The 24113-nt window shown below is 31.9% G+C and overlaps 1 protein-coding gene across 1 annotated transcript in view; it reads left to right on the top strand.

Moving 5' to 3' along the window:
* The window catches only part of LOC141285241 (interleukin-1 receptor accessory protein-like), a 42226-nt gene extending 22436 nt beyond the window's left edge, over positions 1-19790 (top strand). Inside the window, exons 5-10 of the mRNA XM_073818281.1 lie at positions 5335-5406; positions 5489-5621; positions 5695-5843; positions 8495-8638; positions 13456-13599; positions 16713-19790. Coding sequence (XP_073674382.1) covers positions 5335-5406; positions 5489-5621; positions 5695-5843; positions 8495-8638; positions 13456-13599; positions 16713-17146 — 1076 coding nt within the window. The 3' untranslated portion in view covers positions 17147-19790. The remainder of the gene's footprint in view (positions 1-5334; positions 5407-5488; positions 5622-5694; positions 5844-8494; positions 8639-13455; positions 13600-16712) is intronic.
* The last annotated feature ends 4323 nt before the right edge of the window (positions 19791-24113 follow it).

Raw genomic sequence — 24113 nt, forward strand, 5'->3', positions numbered from 1 at the left:
TTTGTTCATACCTCGCAATTGACTTTTTTTCTGATACTAATGTTTTTTCACCATTCTGACATTTTCTGAGTTTATTTCTTGCAATTCTGCCTTATTTATTGCAATTCTGATGTATTCTCACAGGTCTGACATTTTTTCGCAATTCTGAATTTGTCTTGTTATTCCAAGTTCATATTTCATAATTCTTAGTTCATACCTCGCAATTGACTTTTTTTCTGATACTGATGTTTTTTCAACATTCTGACATTTTCTGAGTTTATTTCTTGCAATTCTGCCTTATTTATTGCAATTCTGATGTATTCTCACGGTTCTGACATTTTTTCGCAATTCTGAGTTTGTCTTGTTATTCCAAGTTCATATTTCATAATTCTTAGTTCATACCTCGCAATTGACTTTTTTCTGATACTGATGTTTTTTCACCATTCTGAAATTTTCTGAGTTTATTTCTTGCAATTCTGCCTTATTTATTGCAATTCTGATGTATTCTCACAGTTCTGACATTTTCTCGCAATTCTGAGTTTGTCTTGTTATTCCAAGTTCATATTTCATAATTCTTAGTTCATACCTCGCAATTGACTTTTTTCTGATACTGATGTTTAAGTTTTTCACCATTCTGAAATTTTCTGAGTTTATTTCTTGCAATTCTGCCTTATTTATTGCAATTCTGATGTATTCTCACAGTTCTGACATTTTTTTGCAATTCTGAGTTTGTCTTGTAATTCCAAGTTCATATTTCATAATTCTTAGTTCATACCTCGCAATTGACTTTTTTTCTGATACTGATGTTTTTTCACCATTCTGACATTTTCTGAGTTTATTTCTTGCAATTCTGCCTTATTTATTGCAATTCTGATGTATTCTCACGGTTCTGACATTTTTTCGCAATTCTGAGTTTGTCTTGTTATTCCAAGTTCAACTTCTCGCACCGATTGGTTGTCGCCAGCGTTTTGCGCTCGAGATTTGCATAAAGTTAGGAATGTCCAACCTTTTGACGCTCTCAGATGCTCTCAACGCCTTCTTCACGCCGCTTCCAATCAAATTTTTTCACCATTCTGTCATTTTCTGAGTTTATTTATTGCAATTCTGATGTATTCTCACAGTTCTGACATTTTTTCGCAATTCTGAGTTTGTCTTGTTATTCCAAGTTCATATTTCATAATTCTTAGTTCATACCTCGCAATTGACTTTTTTTTCCAGAAACTGATGTTTTTTCACCATTCTGACATTTTCTGAGTTTATTTATTGCAATTCTGATGTATTCTCACAGTTCTGACATTTTTTCACAATTCTGAGTTTGTCTTGTTATTCCAAGTTCATATTTCATAATTCTTAGTTCATACCTCGCAATTAACTTTTTTCTGATACTGATGTTTTTTCACCATTCTGACATTTTCTGAGTTTGTTTTTTGCAATTCTGCCTCTTTTATTACAATTCCGATGTATTCTCACAGTTCTGACATTTTTTCGCAATTCTGAGTTTGTCTTGTTATTCCAAGTTCATATTTCATAATTCTTAGTTCATACCTCGCAATTGACTTTTTTTTTTCTGATACTGATGTTTTTTCACCATTCTGACATTTTCTGAGTTTGTTTTTTGCAATTCTGCCTCTTTTATTACAATTCTGATGTATTCTCACAGTTCTGACATTTTTTCGCAATTCTGAGTTTGTCTTGTTATTCCAAGTTCATATTTCATAATTCTTAGTTCATACCTCGCAATTGACTTTTTTTTTTCTGATACTGATGTTTTTTCACCATTCTGACATTTTCTGAGTTTGTTTTTTGCAATTCTGCCTCTTTTATTACAATTCTGATGTATTCTCACGGTTCTGACATTTTTTTGCAATTCTGAGTTTGTCTTGTTATTCCAAGTTCATATTTCATAATTCTTAGTTCATACCTCGCAATTGACTTTTTTTTTTCTGATACTGATGTTTTTTCACCATTCTGACATTTTCTGAGTTTGTTTTTTGCAATTCTGCCTCTTTTATTACAATTCTGATGTATTCTCACGGTTCTGACATTTTTTCACAATTCTGAGTTTGTCTTGTTATTCCAAGTTCATATTTCATAATTCTTTGTTCATACCTCGCAATTGACTTTTTTTCTGATACTAATGTTTTTTCACCATTCTGACATTTTCTGAGTTTATTTCTTGCAATTCTGCCTTATTTATTGCAATTCTGGTGTATTCTCACAGTTCTGACATTTTTTCGCAATTCTGAGTTTGTCTTGTTATTCCAAGTTCATATTTCATAATTCTTTGTTCATACCTCGCAATTGACTTTTTTTCTGATACTAATGTTTTTTCACCATTCTGACATTTTCTGAGTTTATTTCTTGCAATTCTGCCTTATTTATTGCAATTCTGATGTATTCTCACAGGTCTGACATTTTTTCGCAATTCTGAATTTGTCTTGTTATTCCAAGTTCATATTTCATAATTCTTTGTTCATACCTCGCAATTGACTTTTTTTCTGATACTAATGTTTTTTCACCATTCTGACATTTTCTGAGTTTATTTCTTGCAATTCTGCCTTATTTATTGCAATTCTGATGTATTCTCACAGGTCTGACATTTTTTCGCAATTCTGAGTTTGTCTTGTTATTCCAAGTTCATATTTCATAATTCTTAGTTCATACCTCGCAATTGACTTTTTTTCTGATACTAATGTTTTTTCACCATTCTGACATTTTCTGAGTTTATTTCTTGCAATTCTGCCTTATTTATTGCAATTCTGATGTATTCTCACAGGTCTGACATTTTTTCGCAATTCTGAATTTGTCTTGTTATTCCAAGTTCATATTTCATAATTCTTAGTTCATACCTCGCAATTGACTTTTTTTCTGATACTGATGTTTTTTCAACATTCTGACATTTTCTGAGTTTATTTCTTGCAATTCTGCCTTATTTATTGCAATTCTGATGTATTCTCACGGTTCTGACATTTTTTCGCAATTCTGAGTTTGTCTTGTTATTCCAAGTTCATATTTCATAATTCTTAGTTCATACCTCGCAATTGACTTTTTTCTGATACTGATGTTTTTTCACCATTCTGAAATTTTCTGAGTTTATTTCTTGCAATTCTGCCTTATTTATTGCAATTCTGATGTATTCTCACAGTTCTGACATTTTCTCGCAATTCTGAGTTTGTCTTGTTATTCCAAGTTCATATTTCATAATTCTTAGTTCATACCTCGCAATTGACTTTTTTCTGATACTGATGTTTAAGTTTTTCACCATTCTGAAATTTTCTGAGTTTATTTCTTGCAATTCTGCCTTATTTATTGCAATTCTGATGTATTCTCACAGTTCTGACATTTTTTTGCAATTCTGAGTTTGTCTTGTTATTCCAAGTTCATATTTCATAATTCTTAGTTCATACCTCGCAATTGACTTTTTTTCTGATACTGATGTTTTTTCACCATTCTGACATTTTCTGAGTTTATTTCTTGCAATTCTGCCTTATTTATTGCAATTCTGATGTATTCTCACGGTTCTGACATTTTTTCGCAATTCTGAGTTTGTCTTGTTATTCCAAGTTCATATTTCATAATTCTTAGTTCATACCTCGCAATTGACTTTTTTCTGATACTGATGTTTAAGTTTTTCACCATTCTGAAATTTTCTGAGTTTATTTCTTGCAATTCTGCCTTATTTATTGCAATTCCGATGTATTCTCACAGTTCTGACATTTTCTCGCAATTCTGAGTTTGTCTTGTTATTCCAAGTTCATATTTCATAATTCTTAGTTCATACCTCGCAATTGACTTTTTTTCTGATACTGATGTTTTTTCACCATTCTGACATTTTCTGAGTTTATTTTTTGCAATTCTGCCTCTTTTATTGCAATTCTGATGTATTCTCACAGTTCTGACATTTTTTTGCAATTCTGAGTTTGTCTTGTAATTCCAAGTTCATATTTCATAATTCTTAGTTCATACCTCGCAATTGACTTTTTTTCTGATACTGATGTTTTTTCAACATTCTGACATTTTCTGAGTTTATTTCTTGCAATTCTGCCTTATTTATTGCAATTCCGATGTATTCTCACAGTTCTGACATTTTCTCGCAATTCTGAGTTTGTCTTGTTATTCCAAGTTCATATTTCATAATTCTTAGTTCATACCTCGCAATTGACTTTTTTTCTGATACTGATGTTTTTTCACCATTCTGAAATTTTCTGAGTTTATTTCTTGCAATTCTGCCTTATTTATTGCAATTCTGATGTATTCTCACAGTTCTGACATTTTCTCGCAATTCTGAGTTTGTCTTGTTATTCCAAGTTCATATTTCATAATTCTTAGTTCATACCTCGCAATTGACCTTTTTTCTGATACTGATGTTTTTTCACCATTCTGACATTTTCTGAGTTTATTTCTTGCAATTCTGCCTTATTTATTGCAATTCTGATGTATTCTCACAGTTCTGACATTTTCTCGCAATTCTGAGTTTGTCTTGTTATTCCAAGTTCATATTTCATAATTCTTAGTTCATACCTCGCAATTGACCTTTTTTCTGATACTGATGTTTTTTTCACCATTCTGACATTTTCTGAGTTTATTTATTGCAATTCTGCCTTATTTATTGCAATTCTGATGTATTCTCACAGTTCTGACATTTTTTTGCAATTCTGAGTTTGTCTTGTAATTCCAAGTTCATATTTCATAATTCTTAGTTCATACCTCGCAATAGACTTTTTTTCTGATACTGATGTTTTTTCACCATTCTGACATTTTCTGAGTTTATTTCTTGCAATTCTGCCTTATTTATTGCAATTCTGATGTATTCTCACAGTTCTGACATTTTTTTGCAATTCTGAGTTTGTCTTGTAATTCCAAGTTCATATTTCATAATTCTTAGTTCATACCTCGCAATTGACTTTTTTTCTGATACTGATGTTTTTTCACCATTCTGAAATTTTCTGAGTTTATTTCTTGCAGTTCTGCCTTATTTATTGCAATTCTGATGTATTCTCACAGTTCTGACATTTTTTCGCAATTCTGAGTTTGTCTTGTTATTCCAAGTTCATATTTCATAATTCTTAGTTCATACCTCGCAATTGATTTTTTTTCTTGCAATTCTGACTTTATTTTCTTGCAGTTCTGAGTTGGTCTCAAATGACTTTTTTCTCACAATTCTGACAATTTTCTTGCAATTATAAGTTTATAGCTTGCAATTCTAAGTTCATATCTCATTGTTCTTAGTTTATACCTTGCAATTGACTTTTTCCCAAAATTCTGTGTTCTTTTTTTTTTTAACCCGTGGCAGAAAAAGCTTTCATACATTTAGTCTCATCTGAAGATTCACACGTCTCTCTCTCTCTCCTGTAGTTCCTGACGTGGGCAGTAAAGTTCCCATCATTCAGAATCCCGCAAGCGATCAGATCTACACAGTGACTCTGGGTGAGCATGCTCTTCTACTTCTTTCTTGTTGTTTTTGCTGGCGTTTCAGCAGTATGCATCAGTAAACTTCTCCGCATTACAGGAGATACAGCGACGCTGACCTGTTGTGTGTACCTGCCTCACCTGTACAACGAAAAGCAGGACATCTGGTGGACCATCGACAACAAAACCGTGGAGCAACTCGGCGACCCGCGATTCAGTTCACCTGAGGCCAAGTACGGATGCGTTTGCGTGTTTTTTTTTTTCACTTTTTCAATCTGAGTTTTACTGACTCATATGTGTGTGTAGGCTTGTGAGCTATGATTACGGTGACGAGAACAAAGAACGAGTCCTGTATGTGATGGATTTTTCAACTGACGACCTGCAGAGGGAGTTTAACTGCTCTGCAAGAAACAGTCGCGGGTTCCACACCAGCAGAGCCATACTCAAAGCTGAACGTAATTACACACACTAACACAACGAACACACTGTTTGTTTGGGATCAATAAGATTTTTAATGCTTTTTGAAGGAGACAGAACTTCTGCTCAAGGCTGTGTTTATCTGATTAAAAATATAGGGAAAAAACTGCAATATTGTGAAATGTTAATGCAATTTTCTATTTTAATATACTTTAAAATATTACTCCATTTCAGCATTATTACTCAAGTATTCAGTGTCACACGATCCTTCAGAATTTATTTTTTGCGTATATGCTGCTTAATATTTTTTTTAAACCTGTCATACTTTTTTCAGTATTCTTTGATGAATAAAACATTAAAAAGAACAGAATTTATTTCAAATTGAAATTGAAAGTTTGGGGTCTGTAAATGTGTTCTTTCTTTCTCCCTTTGATACTTTTATTCAGCAACGATGTGTTAAATTGATAAAAAGTGATAGTAAAGACTTCTATTGTTAGAAAAGATTTCTATTTTGAATAAATGCTGTTCTTTTTAACTTTTTATTCAAAGAATTCTGAAAAAGTACCCCAGGTTCCAAAAAACAATCCAATCCAACTTATAAGTTACAAGTTTTCAACAGTGATAAAGTAATAAATCAGTATATTATAATGATTTCTGAAGGATCATGTGACACTGAAGACTGGAGTAATGGATGATGAAAATCCAGCTGTGCATCACAGAAATAAATTATATTTTAAAGTATATTAAAATAAAAAAAAATGTTATTTTAAATTGCAATATTTCATAATACTCTTTATATGGGAAAAATATCAAAATAGATTTTAAAACGGCATTGTTACCATTGAACAAAATCACAAATTCTAAATAAAAACAAAATGTTTGATGAATATAAAGTTCAAAAGAACAGATTTTTTAAATAGATCAAAATAAATCTTTAACATTATAAATGTCTTTACTGTCACTTTTAATCAATTTAATGCTTACTTAATGCATTCTATTAAGCTTTATATTTATTCAAACTAAAACTTTTAGACCAAAACTTAGTTTTAAAAAATAATAATTTTAGTTTCTTCTACTCTAAATTTGTCATGAAAATACTGCTGATGTGGCATTAAAAGAATAAATTAATTAATACATTTTATTTGCATTTGGCACTTCTTGTATAGTTGATGTCAAAAGTTTACATCCCCTTTCAGAATCTGCAAAATATTAATGATTTTACCAAAATAAGAGGAATCATACAAAATGCATGTAATTGTTTATTTAGTACTGAACTGAATAAGATAATTCACAAAAAAGTATATAGTCTATAGTATATAGTCCACAAGAGAAAAAAATAGTTGAATTTTTAAAAATGACCCTGTTCAAAAATTTACACACCCTTGATTCTTAATACTGTGTTGTTACCTGAATGATCCACAGCTGTGTTTTTTTGTTTAGTGATAGTTGTTCATGAGTCCCTTGTTTGTCCTGAACAGTTAAACTGCCTGCTGTTCTTCAGAAAAATCCTTTAGGTCAGGTTTTCCAGCATTTTTGTGTATTTGAACCCTTTCCAGCAATGACTGTATGATTTTGAGATCCATCTTTTCACACTGAGGACAACTGAGGGACTCATATGCAACTATTACAGAAGTTTCAAACTCTCACTGATGCTCCAGAAGGAAAAACCATGCATTAAGAGCCAGGGGGTGAAAACTTTTGAACAGAATAGAGATGTGTACGTTGTTCTGATTTTACCTAAATTGGGAACTGAAAGATTTTTCTGAAGAACAGCAGACAGTTTAACTCTTCAGGAAAAACAAGGGACTTTTGAACCGGCTAATTTTTATAAATTCAACTATTATTTCTCTTGTGGACTATATGTGACCCTGGACCACAAAACCAGTCATAAGGTTAAATTTGACAAAACTGAGATTTATACATAAATAAATAAGCTTTCTATTGATGTATGGTTTGTTAGGATAGGACAATATTTGGCCGAGATACATCTATTTGAAATCAGAAATCTGAGGATGCAAAAAAATCAAAAAGACTGAGAAAATCACCTTTAAAGTTGTCCAAATTAGGTTCTTAACAATGCATATAACTAATCAAAAATTACATTTTGATATGTTTACAGTAGGAATTTTACAAAAAATCTTCATGGAACATGAACTTTACTTAATTTCTTAATGATTTTTGGCATAAAAGAAAAATCAAAAAATTTGACCCATGCAATGTATTTTTGGCTATTGCTACAAATATACCCCAGCGACTTAAGACTGGTTTTGTGGTCCAGGGTCACATATGTAAATGTCTTTTATGTGGAATATCTTATTCAGGTCACTACATTTAATTTTGTATGATCCCTCTTATTTTGGTAAAATAATTAACATTTTGCAGATTCTGAAAGGGGGGTGTAAACTTTTGATCTCAACTGTGTTTATTTTAGACCCTGTATGCCCAAAAATCAGAAAGCAAACAAAATTTTTTGTAACTATTTATTTAAATTTGATTTTTTGGTTGAGCAGATGTCAATTATGCATTTGGCAGATGCTTTTATAAATGACCTAAAGCATAAAGCATACAGCTTTATGTGTTCCTTGAATCCATAATAAGCTTAAATAGCTAAATTTGCCCTGTTAAATGAGTATTTGATGTGTATTGTGTGTCTATGTTTGTATATAATCCTGTATGTTTGTGTGTGTAGCGTACGTCCCGACTTTAGAGCTGGGCTGTGGTTTAGGAGTGACGCTGGCGCTCATGTTGATGATGTTCGTCATCTATCACGTGTTCTGGCTCGAGATGCTACTGCTCTATCGCTCCTGGTTCGGCTCAGATGAGAGATACACAGGTGAAAACACAAACATACACTCACTGACCTCAACGACAGATATATACGACACTGTTTCATAGCTAGTTGATATCTGGTCTGTATTATCAGGTCTAAAATTAATGTCCAGAATCAAGAACATTTACTGTAGATCAGCTGTTTTCAGACAATCTGGCTTTTCCTAGTTTTCCAGAAGGCAGGCGTCAGTGTAGCATGAGCAAACACTACATCACTGCAGTTTACCTCACACTGCGCAGTCGCTTTTACAGCCGAGTGAACAGAAGCAATAATCAGACGCTCCTCTTTCTCACATCTAACGCTGAAGTCGGATTCATTTCACTGAGCCGCTTTAAAAGAATGAAGAGATTAATTTGTGCTGAAGCGCCTCATTGAAAATGCTTCTGTTTATCACTGTGCTTACAACTTTAGTTTAATATGTTTCTAGTTAGTTATGTTATATTTAATTGTATTAATTATTGCTGTCAACTTGATTGTTTCTGTGACAGATCAGGATTACTTTAGTATCATTGAGATCACTGAATTAATATATTTGTGTTTCTCACATTAATTTTAAAGTTAAATTACATAATTTTTTTTAGTTATCGTTTTTTACGAAGGCTTTTTAGTGCAATGTTAAAAAAACATCTAAGATTACGAGATTAAAGTTGTAATATTACGAGAATAAAGTTAAAACACTATGCGAATAAAGTTGAAATACTTTCTGAATAAAGTCAAAATACAAAAGATCTCAAAGTATTTTGGCTTTATTCGCAAAGTACTCTTCATGGTATTTGGACTTTACAGTATTCTTGAAATACTTGAAGAATAAAGTGAAAATACAATGAGAATAATGTAGAAATACTACGAGAATATTTCGACTTTATTCTTAAGTACTCTTCTCGTAGTATTTGGACTTTATTCTTTTAAATATTTCGAGAATAAAGTCAAAGAATTTCGAGAATAAAGTCAAAGAATTTCGGGAATAAAGTCAAAGTATTTCGGAAATAAAGTCAAAGTATTTCGAGAATAAAGTCAAAGTATTTCGGGAATAAAGTCAAAGTATTTCGGGAATAAAGTCAAAGAATTTCGGGAATAAAGTCAAAGTATTTCGAGAATAAAGTCAAAGTATTTCGGGAATAAAGTCAAAGTATTTCGGGAATAAAGTCAAAGAATTTCGGGAATAAAGTCAAAGTATTTCGAGAATAAAGTCAAAGTATTTCGGGAATAAAGTCAAAGTATTTCGGGAATAAAGTCAAAGTATTTCGAGAATAAAGTCAAAGAATTTCGAGAATAAAGTCAAAGTATTTCGGGAATAAAGTCAAAGTATTTCGGGAATAAAGTCAAAGTATTTCGAGAATAAAGTCAAAGTATTTCGGGAATAAAGTCAAAGTATTTCGAGAATAAAGTCAAAGTATTTCGAGAATAAAGTCAAAGAATTTCGAGAATAAAGTCAAAGTATTTCGGGAATAAAGTCAGTATTTCGAGAATAAAGTCAAAGAATTTCGAGAATAAAGTCAAAGAATTTCGAGAATAAAGTCAAAGAATTTCGAGAATAAAGTCAAAGAATTTCGAGAATAAAGTCAAAGAATTTCGAGAATAAAGTCAAAGAATTTCGAGAATAAAGTCAAAGAATTTCGAGAATAAAGTCAAAGAATTTCGAGAATAAAGTCAAAGAATTTCGAGAATAAAGTCAAAGAATTTCGAGAATAAAGTCAAAGAATTTCGAGAATAAAGTCAAAGTATTTCGAGAATAAAGTCAAAGAATTTCGAGAATAAAGTCAAAGAATTTCGAGAATAAAGTCAAAGAATTTCGAGAATAAAGTCAAAGAATTTCGAGAATAAAGTCAAAGAATTTCGAGAATAAAGTCAAAGAATTTCGAGAATAAAGTCAAAGAATTTCGAGAATAAAGTCAAAGTATTTCGAGAATAAAGTCAAAGTATTTCGAGAATAAAGTCAAAGTATTTCGAGAATAAAGTCAAAGAATTTCGAGAATAAAGTCAAAGTATTTCGAGAATAAAGTCAGTATTTCGAGAATAAAGTCAAAGAATTTCGAGAATAAAGTCAAAGAATTTCGAGAATAAAGTCAAAGAATTTCGAGAATAAAGTCAAAGAATTTCGAGAATAAAGTCAAAGAATTTCGAGAATAAAGTCAAAGTATTTCGAGAATAAAGTCAAAGTATTTCGAGAATAAAGTCAAAGAATTTCGAGAATAAAGTCAAAGAATTTCGAGAATAAAGTCAAAGAATTTCGAGAATAAAGTCAAAGAATTTCGAGAATAAAGTCAAAGAATTTCGAGAATAAAGTCAAAGAATTTCGAGAATAAAGTCAAAGAATTTCGAGAATAAAGTCAAAGAATTTCGAGAATAAAGTCCAAAGAATTTCGAGAATAAAGTCAAAGAATTTCGAGAATAAAGTCAAAGTATTTCGAGAATAAAGTCAAAGAATTTCGAGAATAAAGTCAAAGAATTTCGAGAATAAAGTCCAAAGAATTTCGAGAATAAAGTCAAAGAATTTCGAGAATGAAGTCAAAGAATTTCGAGAATGAAGTCAAAGAATTTCGAGAATAAAGTCAAAGAATTTCGAGAATGAAGTCAAAGAATTTCGAGAATGAAGTCAAAGAATTTCGAGAATGAAGTCAAAGAATTTCGAGAATAAAGTCAAAGAATTTCGAGAATAAAGTCAAAGAATTTCGAGAATAAAGTCAAAGAATTTCGAGAATAAAGTCAAAGAATTTCGAGAATAAAGTCAAAGAATTTCGAGAATAAAGTCAAAGAATTTCGAGAATAAAGTCAAAGAATTTCGAGAATAAAGTCAAAGAATTTCGAGAATAAAGTCAAAGAATTTCGAGAATAAAGTCAAAGAATTTCGAGAATAAAGTCAAAGAATTTCGAGAATAAAGTCAAAGAATTTCGAGAATAAAGTCCAAAGAATTTCGAGAATAAAGTCCAAAGAATTTCGAGAATAAAGTCAAAGAATTTCGAGAATAAAGTCAAAGAATTTCGAGAATAAAGTCAAAGAATTTCGAGAATAAAGTCCAAAGAATTTCGAGAATAAAGTCAAAGAATTTCGAGAATGAAGTCAAAGAATTTCGAGAATGAAGTCAAAGAATTTCGAGAATAAAGTCAAAGAATTTCGAGAATGAAGTCAAAGAATTTCGAGAATGAAGTCAAAGAATTTCGAGAATGAAGTCAAAGAATTTCGAGAATAAAGTCAAAGAATTTCGAGAATAAAGTCAAAGAATTTCGAGAATAAAGTCAAAGAATTTCGAGAATAAAGTCAAAGAATTTCGAGAATAAAGTCAAAGAATTTCGAGAATAAAGTCAAAGAATTTCGAGAATAAAGTCAAAGAATTTCGAGAATAAAGTCAAAGAATTTCGAGAATAAAGTCAAAGAATTTCGAGAATAAAGTCAAAGAATTTCGAGAATAAAGTCAAAGAATTTCGAGAATAAAGTCAAAGAATTTCGAGAATAAAGTCAAAGAATTTCGAGAATAAAGTCAAAGTATTTCGAGAATAAAGTCAAAGAATTTCGAGAATAAAGTCAAAGAATTTCGAGAATAAAGTCAAAGAATTTCGAGAATAAAGTCAAAGAATTTCGAGAATAAAGTCAAAGAATTTCGAGAATAAAGTCCAAAGAATTTCGAGAATAAAGTCAAAGAATTTCGAGAATAAAGTCAAAGTATTTCGAGAATAAAGTCAAAGAATTTCGAGAATAAAGTCAAAGAATTTCGAGAATAAAGTCCAAAGAATTTCGAGAATAAAGTCAAAGAATTTCGAGAATGAAGTCAAAGAATTTCGAGAATGAAGTCAAAGAATTTCGAGAATAAAGTCAAAGAATTTCGAGAATGAAGTCAAAGAATTTCGAGAATGAAGTCAAAGAATTTCGAGAATGAAGTCAAAGAATTTCGAGAATAAAGTCAAAGAATTTCGAGAATAAAGTCAAAGAATTTCGAGAATAAAGTCAAAGAATTTCGAGAATAAAGTCAAAGAATTTCGAGAATAAAGTCAAAGAATTTCGAGAATAAAGTCAAAGAATTTCGAGAATAAAGTCAAAGAATTTCGAGAATAAAGTCAAAGAATTTCGAGAATAAAGTCAAAGAATTTCGAGAATAAAGTCAAAGAATTTCGAGAATAAAGTCAAAGAATTTCGAGAATAAAGTCAAAGAATTTCGAGAATAAAGTCAAAGAATTTCGAGAATAAAGTCAAAGAATTTCGAGAATAAAGTCAAAGAATTTCGAGAATAAAGTCAAAGAATTTCGAGAATAAAGTCAAAGAATTTCGAGAATAAAGTCAAAGAATTTCGAGAATAAAGTCAAAATACTATGAGAATATTTTGACTTTATTCTTGTACTATTTATTTCGACTCTATTCTGGAAGTACTCATAGTATTTTGACTATTCTTTAAATATTTTGAGATTAAAGTCGAAATACTGTGGGAATAAAGTCAAAATACTTCTGGAATAAAGTCGAAATACTTTGAGAATAAAGTCAAAATATTTCGAGAATAAAATTGAAATACTGCGAGAATAAAGTCGGAATACTTCTGGAATAAAGTCGAAATATATTTCAATAATATATTTTATATAATAAATATTATAATATATTATGACTTAATTCTCAAAATATAAGGACTTTATTCTTGTAATCTTTTATGTGGCAATGAAACATTGTTTTTTGTCTATATATTATGTCTATATACTTTTGTGTTTAATGTCAGCTATTAGTATGTGTTTTTTTTGGCTTTGTGAGCTGAAGTTTTACTGCATTATTTGCTCACTCTTAAAGGTCAAGCTGAAGTTTAACAGTAGTTGTGACTAATCTCTGTCTGTGTCTGCAGATGATAAGCAGTATGACGTGTACATCTCATACGCTCGCAACAGTGAGGAGGAGGAGTTTGTTCTTTCCACGCTGCGTCGAGTCCTGGAAATTGAGTTTGGTTACTCCGTCTGCATCTTTGACCGGGACAGTCTTCCAGGAGGAAGTGAGTATCAGACATAGAGTAGGGGTTCACAAACAGTGGCTTATCAAAGCGGCTTCATTCACTGTAAACGAGCTGCAAGTTCAATGTGCATTTAGGATTGTGCATGTTTACTTCATTAACATTCACATTCATAATTTAACGTTTGCAGCATTTCACCAGTATTCCACCAAAATAAAAGCTTGAGGATTTAAAATGTTTAAAATTTGAGGGTTTGAATGTTTGAAAGTGAAGAACTTCTGACATAAATACTAGTATTATAACTTAAATATACATAAAGTTATTATTTTCATAATTTTCTAATTATTTTAGGGTACAATTGTAATTTCTGTCTTCGTTTTTATACCACGTTTAATTTAAACTAAAAATTAAAGTAAACTCAAAGTGATATAAATGTAAGCTAAACTAATGGAAATTATGAAAGCGCTTCTACAACTAAATTAAAATAAATTGAAAATATAAAAAAATGTAAATTCAAAATGTTAACAAAATTATTAGCGTGCTAAAATAACAGCGCTACAATGTCAAAACACAACATTTACTAAAAAAAGGTCAAATATTTTATCTATTTGTTTGCACGTCATGTGGCTGATAACCAACATCAGATTACCATGAAAATGCGAATGTCAGTAAATTATTAAAATATTAAAAATTATTTAAATATTATAACCAACATCAGATTACCATGAAAATGCGAATGTCAGTAAATTATTAAAATATTAAAAATTATTTAAATATTATAACCAACATCAGATTACCATGAAAATGCGAATGTCATTAAATTATTAAAATATTAAAAATTATTTAAATATTATAACCAACATCAGAGTAGTATGAAAATGCGAATGTCAGTAAATTATTAAAATATTACAAATTATTTCAATATTATAACCAACATCAGATTACCATGAAAATGCGAATGTCAGTAAATTATTAAAATATTAAAAATTATTTAAATATTATAACCAACATCAGAGTAGCATGAAAATGCGAATGTCAGTAAATTATTAAAGTATTAAAAATTATTTAAATATTATAACCAACATCAGATTACCATGAAAATGCGAATGTCAGTAAATTATTAAAATATTAAAAATTATTTAAATATTATAACCAACATCAGATTACCATGAAAATGCGAATGTCAGTAAATTATTAAAATATTACAAATTATTTATTATAACCAACATCAGATTACCATGAAAATGCGAGTGTCAGTAAATTATTAAAATATTACAAATTATTTAAATATTATAACCAACATCAGATTACCATGAAAATGCGAATGTCAGTAAATTATTAAAATATTAAAAATTATTTCAATATTATAACCAACATCAGAGTAGCATGAAAATGCGAATGTCATTAAATTATTAAAATATTAAAAATTATTTAAATATTATAACCAACATAAGAGTAGCATGAAAATGCGAATGTCATTAAATTATTAAAATATTAAAAATTATTTAAATATTATAACCAACATCAGAGTAGCATGAAAATGTGAATGTCAGTAAATTATTAAAATATTAAAAATTATTTAAATATTATAACCAACATCAGATTACCATGAAAATGCGAATGTCAGTAAATTATTAAAATATTAAAAATTATTTCAATATTAATTTTATGAAAAGTTTATAAAACTAAACTAAAAAGCTAAAACTAAAATAAAAATGTATTAAACCTAAATAGTAATATTTAAACAAAAGCCTATAAAAAATTACAGAATGAATTAACTGAATTAAAACTGAAAACAATTAATCTAAATTGTAATACTAAAGAATAATAATAAATGACATAATGAGTAAAATAAAAATAAACCTAAATTGTCAATTTAAACAAATAATCAAATAAAATGACAAATTAAATAAAAACTAAAATTAATGGTAACACTTTACAATAAGGTTCATTAGTTAAACATTAGTTAATGTATTAACTAACATGAACTAACCATGAGCAATACATTTGTTACTGTATTTGCTAATCTTTATTAACATTAGTTAACGGAAATACGGTTGTTCATTGTTTGTTCATGTTAGTTCACACTGCATTAACTAATGTTAACAAAATTTTAATAATGTATTAGTAAATGTTGAAATTAACATGAACACAGATTAATAAATGCTGTATAAGTGCAGTTCATTATTAGTTCATGTTAACTAATATGGTTAACTAATGTTAACTAATGAACCTTATTGTAAAGTGTTACCATGAATTTTGAAAAAAAAAATTAATGTAAATAATATAAAAAATATATTTAAAAAAACCCCGAAATAATCAAAATCACAAAAGCACATAAAAAATGACTAAACATTTATCTAAAATGAAAATGAAAACTGAAGATATCAAAAAATATATAGACATAAATTAAATATGAAGTAGAACTGAAATAAATTAAACGTAAATGGTAATATAAAAAATTGTTTAAATGTGACCCTGGACCACAAAACCAGTCATAAGTTTAAATTTGACAAAACTGAGATTTATACATCATATGAATGCTCAATAAATAAGCTTTCTATTGATGTATGGTTTGTTAGGATAGGACAATATTTGGCTGAGATACATCTATTTGAAATCAGAAATCTGAGGATGCAAAAAAATCAAAAAGACTGAGAAAATCACCTTTAAAGTTGTCCAAATTAGGTTCTTAACAATGCATATTACAAATCAAAAATTACATTTTGATATGTTTACAGTTGGAATTTTACAAAAAATCTTCATGGAACATGAACTTTACTTAATTTCTTAATGATTTTTGGCATAAAAAAAAATCAAAATTTTGACCCATGCAATGTATTTTTGGCTATTGCTACAAATATACCCCAGCGACTTAAGACTGGTTTTGTGGTCCAGGGTCACAAATATGACAAAAGCCTATACCAAAGTGACTAAATTTTAAGAAAAACTAAATTAAAACCCAAATAAAAATAAAACCCAATTCTAAATTTGACTAAAAACAATCATTTTATATAAACAGCACTAAACGCTAGTATATGTCAGCTCAGCTGTATATTGAACATTTGTATGCAGTGTTGAACAAGTTAGTTAAACTGTATGAGGATGTATGTGTTTAAGTGTGAGCAAGTGTATTAATGTGTATTTGTGTGTAGCGATAACAGATGATACGCTGAAGTTTGTGGGTCAGAGCCGCAGACTGGTGGTTGTTGTGAGTCCGTGCAGCGCTGTCCGCGGGACACAGGCTCTGCTGGAGCTGCAGGCCGGACTGACCAACATGCTGCACGGCGGCAGCCTCAGCCTCAGGGTGGTTCTGATCCAGTTCAAACCCGTCCAGTGGAAGAGCTGGGTCAAAGAGCTGCGGCAGGCCCGTCTGGCTCTGACGCTCATACGCTGGAAGGGCGAGAAATCGGCTGCTCTGTCCTCACGCTTCTGGAAAGAGCTGCAGCTCGAGCTCCCCATGAGGAGGAACACGCAAACAAACAAGCAGCTACCGGATATCACACAACACACACCTGACACACACACACAAAACACACATCAGGCAAAAGAGAAACTCATCCATCCTTATTCTACAACTGTGCTATAGACAAAATCAGCTCTTTAGTGCCCACCAGTGTTGGAGGAAGTTGCTTTTAAAAGTAATGCATTACAATATTGAGTTACTCCCTAAAAAAGTAACTAATTACGTTACTTAGTTGCTTTTTATGGAAAGTAATGCGTTACATTATTTTTGCATTACTTTTTAAATCTGGGCAGGGCTTGCCTGTTTGTTTTTAATATAAAAAGTTAAAGTTTTGTCAAATGTAAAAGCCTTTTCACACCAAAAGCCTCAGGCTTAGACAAAAGTCAATTCACATCTGTACAGTAGACCACAGAAGAAAAAATGTCTTAAGCAACAAAAAAAAAATTGAGTAATTTTTGCTCATTATTATGGATGAATTGGGCCATCGAAAGTCGGCAGCAAAGACATTGGTTCATAAAATGGGATTAAATACATAAAGAACATTTGTGACCCTGGACCACAAAACCAGTCATAAGGTTAAATTTGACAAAACTGAGATGTATATATCATATGAAAGCTCAATAAATAAGCTTTCTATTGATGTATGGTTTGTTAGGATAGGACAATATTTGGCCGAGATACATCTATTTGAAAATCTGGAATCTAAGAGTGCAAAAAAATCAAAATACTGAGAAAATCACCTTTAAAGTTGTCCAAATTAGGTTCTTAACAATGCATATTACTAATCAAAAATTACATTTTGATACATTTACAGTAGGAATTTTACAAAAAATCTTCATGGAACATGATCTTTACTTAATTTCCTAATGATTTTTGGCATAAAAGAAAAATCAATAATTTTGACCCATACAATGTATTTTTGGCTATTGCTACAAATATACCCCAGCGACTTAAGACTGGTTTTGTGGTCCAGGGTCACATTTGTATTATTTAACATATTTAATTATTGCAGGTTTGCGTTGAAATTCACTGTTTCTATTCATTTGAATGAATACTGTTTTTTTAGTGAGTGAAATAATTTTTTTGCATGTTCACATTTATTCTAGAACTAAAGTAACATCTTACTCACAATTTCTCTCAACATGAGGACAGGAGAGCTTTTAATCCATAAATGGGGGGGAAAGTAACTGACGCTACTTATTTGAAAAAGTAACTCCGATATTTTCTTCTCAATTAAAAAGTAATGCGTTACTTTACTAGCTACTTGGAAAAAGTAATATAATTACGTAACTTGCGTTACTTGTAATGCTTTACCCCACAACACTGGTGCCTACACTCTTAAACAATAAAGGTGCTTTAAAAGGTTCTTCAAGCGATGCCATAGAAGAACCATTTTTGGTTCCACAAAGAACCATTCAGTCAAAGGTTCTTTAAACAACCTCTTTTTCTTATCTTTTTATAATCTGAAGAACTTTCTTTTGCCGCAAAGAACCTTTTGTGAAACAGAAAGGTTTCTTCAGATGTTAAAGGTTCTTTATGGAACCATTTAGACAAAAAAAGGTTCTTCTATGGCATCGTGAAGCACCTTTATTTATAAGAGTGTACATAGTCAAAATTTAATTGTCACAATATGCATCATTTCAAATCAGCTTTACAGAAAAAAAAAAGAAATGGTGCATGTCATGTACGATTTTTAGTGTAAGTTTTGTATTATATTTATACTATCATGGCATTTAGTAATATTTACATACATACATACGTGTATACACACACACACACACACACACACACACACACACACACACACACACACATATATATATATATATATATATATATATATATATATATATATATATATGTCAGCTTTTTATATTTCCGTTAGTTTGCCATAAGTTCCGTTTAAGTTAATTATGCTATTATGTTTTTATTGGGGATTCCTGGTGTTAATTTGGCGTTTTTATACTATTATAGTATTATTTGATATTTTTAACTTTTATATTTACATTTTTTGTGCATTTATATTCATCATTTATTTTAAATGTAGTTAACGATAACAGCACTGGTGATCCTTTGAGCTAAAATATTTACTTGAAGCTTTATATTTATATTTCTGTAATGTAACAATAAATTTGCATATTCACCGTTATATGACATGTGTTAATGATCACATGACACACAGGTAGGCATAAAATAAATCTATATTTTTCTTGTTTTCATTTTGATGTTTTTTTTTTTTTTACTTATTTAATTTTATGATTTATTGATTTTTATCAGTTCGCAAACACCTTGCAGTTCCCTTATGAACTCACAGGGGGGTGTAAAACCCTGCTGTAATGAGTTTCTGAGGATTGGATTGTAGATCATCTCCACTATGGCTTCAAATGCCACTTCTGCCAATGTCCAACACTGCACTATATAGGCTGATTTTGGGGACTGCTGTTTTTTCCAAAGACTTAAATTAGAAAATGCTTGACTGATAAGGAATAGTCAGGGTCAGTTGGGATCAAAGGTGTGAAGTGTACTGAGCATCAGCCACAAGAGGGCACAATCCTACTGCAAGTTTATGGGACTGCAAAGGTTTCATTCCCTCTTTCATGCTCCATAACAAACTTCCAGCTGTCTTCATTCAATTGCATTCGATTCTCTGTATGTTTATTTTGTTGTTGCTGTTGTCATGCATCACTGTGTTCATATATATGACCATGTCATGTCCAGTATGCTCTGTGATCATGTTTTGATAAATAAAAGTTTAGTTTTGCATTTACATCCGTTTCATTGATTCATTCCATTTCATTTCTCGTGTCCAGATCATTTCGTACTGACGTGATCATCCCATGACAGCAGCTGAGGTCTGTCCTCATTGTTTACACCCATGATCGTGGATGATGATATATTTGCGTAAGCATTTCCCTTCAGTCATTGGTGAATGGAGGAAGTGGAAAAAGCTCAAACGATCACATGCCGTCTTGCTCCAGTGAATCTGGTTTTGCATGTGTTTCTCTGGGTAGCTAGATCAGCTCTGATTCCCTGGAAAGAAAACCCCCACAAATGTCTAAATAGCAACAGTGAATGCATTTTGGCAGTATTTTTTCTATTGAGCTTTCAACCAAAACAACCAGCTTTGGGATGATTTACATCACTGGATTGAAATTCAAAGCAAAAAAGATGCCTTTAATGCAATGAATTACTCATTCCATAAAGTAAAATATTTTTTAAGTTTGTCTTTTATGCTCTAATGCATGAAACAGATGTGAAGAAATTTAGTGTTCCATCATTTGCTCACAATGGATCCTATAGTGAATGGGTGCTGTCAGAATGAGCATCCAAAACAGCTGAAAAAATCATCACAATAATCCACACCACTCCAGTCCATCAGTTAACATCTTAAGAAGCTAAAAGCTGCACATTAGTAAGTAACAGATCCATCATTAATGAGTTTGTAACTTCAAACCATGGCTTTGCCACAAGCCAAAATACGAGTCCATAATCCATAATAACACTTCCTCCAGTGAAAAAGTGGTCTGGTCTGTATCAGAAGAATTCAAGAACCATTTACCAGCCAAAACCAGTTAAAACAGCTCTAAACAATTTTGATGTGAGAGACAACAGGAGATGGACTTCTGTTTTAGTTGGAAGCAATGGTTAAAAATGTCTTAAAGATGGATTTGTTTCTCAAACATGCAGCTTTTGGCTTCACAAGCTGTTAATTGATGAACTGTAATCAATTGAATTACTTGTGCATGTCTGCGATGTTTAATTTTGTTGATTGAATGGTTAATTTCAAAAACAATAGGCAAAGCTGAAAAAAGTGTTGGGGCAATGATCAACCCAAAACTAAGCATTGCAGTTTGGAGCAAGAAAACTAAACTGCATGCAGTGATGAAAGGGCCCTCACAGGAACACAGCAAACGATGGGCAATATGCTTTTAATATGGGATATATATTTGGCATATGTCAAAGTCATTTATATGTGCCAAACTTCCCGTTGCCAGCTGGTGGCGCTATAACTATAACTGTTGTTGGCATGTAAGTACATGGTAATTTCAGGCCAGGAATCTTACCAAACATGTCAAGTTTGGTGCAGATTGAACTTGTTATATTTGAGTTGGTATAAGACATGACATATCCTGCTGCCACAGGTTGGCACTATGATTATATATGAATATTGGTGTCTTCAGGACAGGACTCTTGCCAAACATGTCAAGTTTGGTGCAGATTGGACATGACATGTTTAAGTTAGTGTAAAACAAGTCTTTTTTTTGTTGCCAGCAGGTGGTGCTATGAGTATAACAGAATGAGCTTATATGGGCTGAATATGGGACTCTTATCAAACATGTGAAGTTTGGGGCAGATCAGACATTGTATGGTGCCACGGACACGCCCTTCAACGAAAACTCAAAATCTTCTCAAATTAACATAGCTAAGGCCTTTAGATTAGACTGACCAAATATAATGCTGATGGGATCAAATCTCTAGGAGGAGTTTGTTACAGCATAAAACATGTGACTTCCTGTTGCCAGCAGGTGGCGCTATGATTATAACTAAAAATGGGCATGTATATGTCTTCGGGACAGGAGTGTTATCAAACATGTTAAGTTTGAGGCAGATCGGACATTGTATGTCTGAGTTATAACAACTTCCTTTTTCAATGCGAAACATTTAAGTTTGTCAGGCCACCACGGACACACCCTTCAAAGAAAGCTCAAGATCTTCGAAATTTAAGGTCACATGGGCCTTTAGATTAGACTGACCAAATTTGGTGTTGATCTGAATAAATCTCTAGGAGGAGTTTGTTCAAGTATGATTCTTGAAAATGGCAAAAATTGAAAAAAATTTTTTGAAAAAATTGCACTTCCTGTTAGGTTTCGGACTTCCTACCGAAGGACGTTTTTTGTAGGTTTTGTTGTGTTACATGTGTGTACCGATAGTATTTTTATGTAAAACATAACTTAAGGTGAACCTCCTTAAAAGTTTATAGATGGTGCTATCGAGCCATTTTGCCACACCCACTTCTGAAATCCATTTTAGATGTACATTTTTAGCACTTTTGTTGTGTGTGCATGAATTTCATGAGTTTCTGGGCATGTTTAGGCCCTCTAAAATGCGATTCATTTTGGAGAAAAAGAATCTGAGCAATTCCAATCTGGTCCTTGAACCATCGGATATTGTGAAATATTATTACAGTTCAAAATAACTCTTTTCTATGTGAGTATTCACATCATCATCATCACTCTAGTCTTCAGTGTTACATGATCCTTCAGAAATCATTCTAATATGCTGATTTGCTCCTCATGAAACATTTCAGATTATTATCAGTTTTGAAAACAGTTGTGCTGCCCAATATTTTTGTGGAAATGGTGATGCATTTTATTTTTCAGAATACTTTCATGAGTATAAAGTTCAAAAGAACAGCATTTATTTGAAATGGAAAACTTTTGTAACAATCTTACATTTCTTTATTGTCACTTTCAAATAATATAATCAGTGGTGCCACTATAGTTTCTGGGCCTTCTGAACTTGACTTGGGCCCCGGGCCCCCTCTCCCACCCCCCCTTCATCGGGCTCTCGGAATCGTCGTAATTCAATATAAGTGTTGAACAAGAAGTTTACTTCCAGAACAAAAATTAACAGATAATGTACTCACTCCCTTGTCATCCAAGATGTTCATGTGTTTTTTTTCTTCAGTCGTAAAGAAATTATGTTTTTTGAGGAAAACATTTCAAGATTACTCTCCATAATAATAGACTTCTATGGTGCCCGTGAGTTTGAACTTCCAAAATGCAGTTTAAATGCAGTTTCAAAGAGCTCTAATCGATCCAAGCCAAGGAAGAATGGTCTTATCTAACAAAACGATCAACAATTTATATACTTTTTAACCTCAAATGCTTGTCTTGTCTAGCTCTGCATGTACTCTGTGTATTCTGGTTCAATACAGTTAGGGTATGTCAAAAAACTCCCATCTCATTTTCTCCTCCAACTTCAAAATCGTCCTACATCGCTGCAGAAGTACCGACCCAGGGTTTACAAAGTGAACGTGCAAAGAAGATCAACACCCTTTACAAAAAAATAAATAAAACAGCGTTGTAGGATGATTTTGAAGTTGGAGGAGAAAATAAGATGGGAGTTTTTCAACATACCCACATGACCCTGTGTGAAAAAGTGTTTGCCCCCTAAACTTAATAACTGGTTGGGCCACCCTTAGCAGCAACAACTGCAATCAAGCGTTTGTGATAACTTGCAATGAGTCTGTTACAGCGCTGTGCAGGAATTTTGGCCACTCATCTTGGTGGAATTGTTGTAATTCAGCCACAATGGAGGGTTTTCGAGCATGAACCGCCTTTTTAAGGTCATGCCACAGCATCTCAATAGGATTCAGGTCAGGACTTTGACTAGGCCACTCCAAAGTCTTCATTTTGTTTTCCTTCAGCCATTCAGAGGTGGATTTGCTGGTGTGTTTTGGATCATTGTCCAGCTGCAGAACCCAAGTTCGCTTCAGCTTGAGGTCACGAACAGATGGCCGGACATTGTCCTTCAGGACTTTTTGGTAGACAGCAGAATTCATGGTTCCATTGATCACAGCAAGTCTTCCAGGTCCAGCAGCAAAACAGCTCCAGACCATCACACAACCACCACCATATTTGACCGTTGGTATGATGTTCTTTTTCTGAAATGCTGTGTTACTTTTACGCCAGATGTAATGGGACACACACCTTCCAAAAAGTTAAACTTTTGTCTCGTCAGTCCACAGAGAATTTTCCCAAATGTCTTGGGGATCATCAAGATGTGTTCTGGCAAAACTGAGACAAGCCTTTATGTTCTTTTTGCTCAGCAGCGTTTTTCGTTGTGGAACTCCTGCCATACAGGCCATTTTTGCCCAGTCTCTTTCTTATGGTGGAGTCATGAAGACTGACCTTAACTGAGGCAAGAGAGGCCTGCAGTTCTTAAAATGTTGTTGTGTGGTCTTTTGTGTCTTTTGTCGTTGCTGCGCTCTTGGGGTAATTTTGTTCAGCCGGCCACTCCTGGGAAGGTTCACCACTGTTCCATGTTTTGGCCATTTGTGAATAATGGCTCTCACTGTGGTTCGCTG

Source organism: Garra rufa, chromosome 14 (genome assembly GCF_049309525.1).
Source record: "Garra rufa chromosome 14, GarRuf1.0, whole genome shotgun sequence".
NCBI classification, from domain to species: domain Eukaryota; kingdom Metazoa; phylum Chordata; class Actinopteri; order Cypriniformes; family Cyprinidae; genus Garra; species Garra rufa.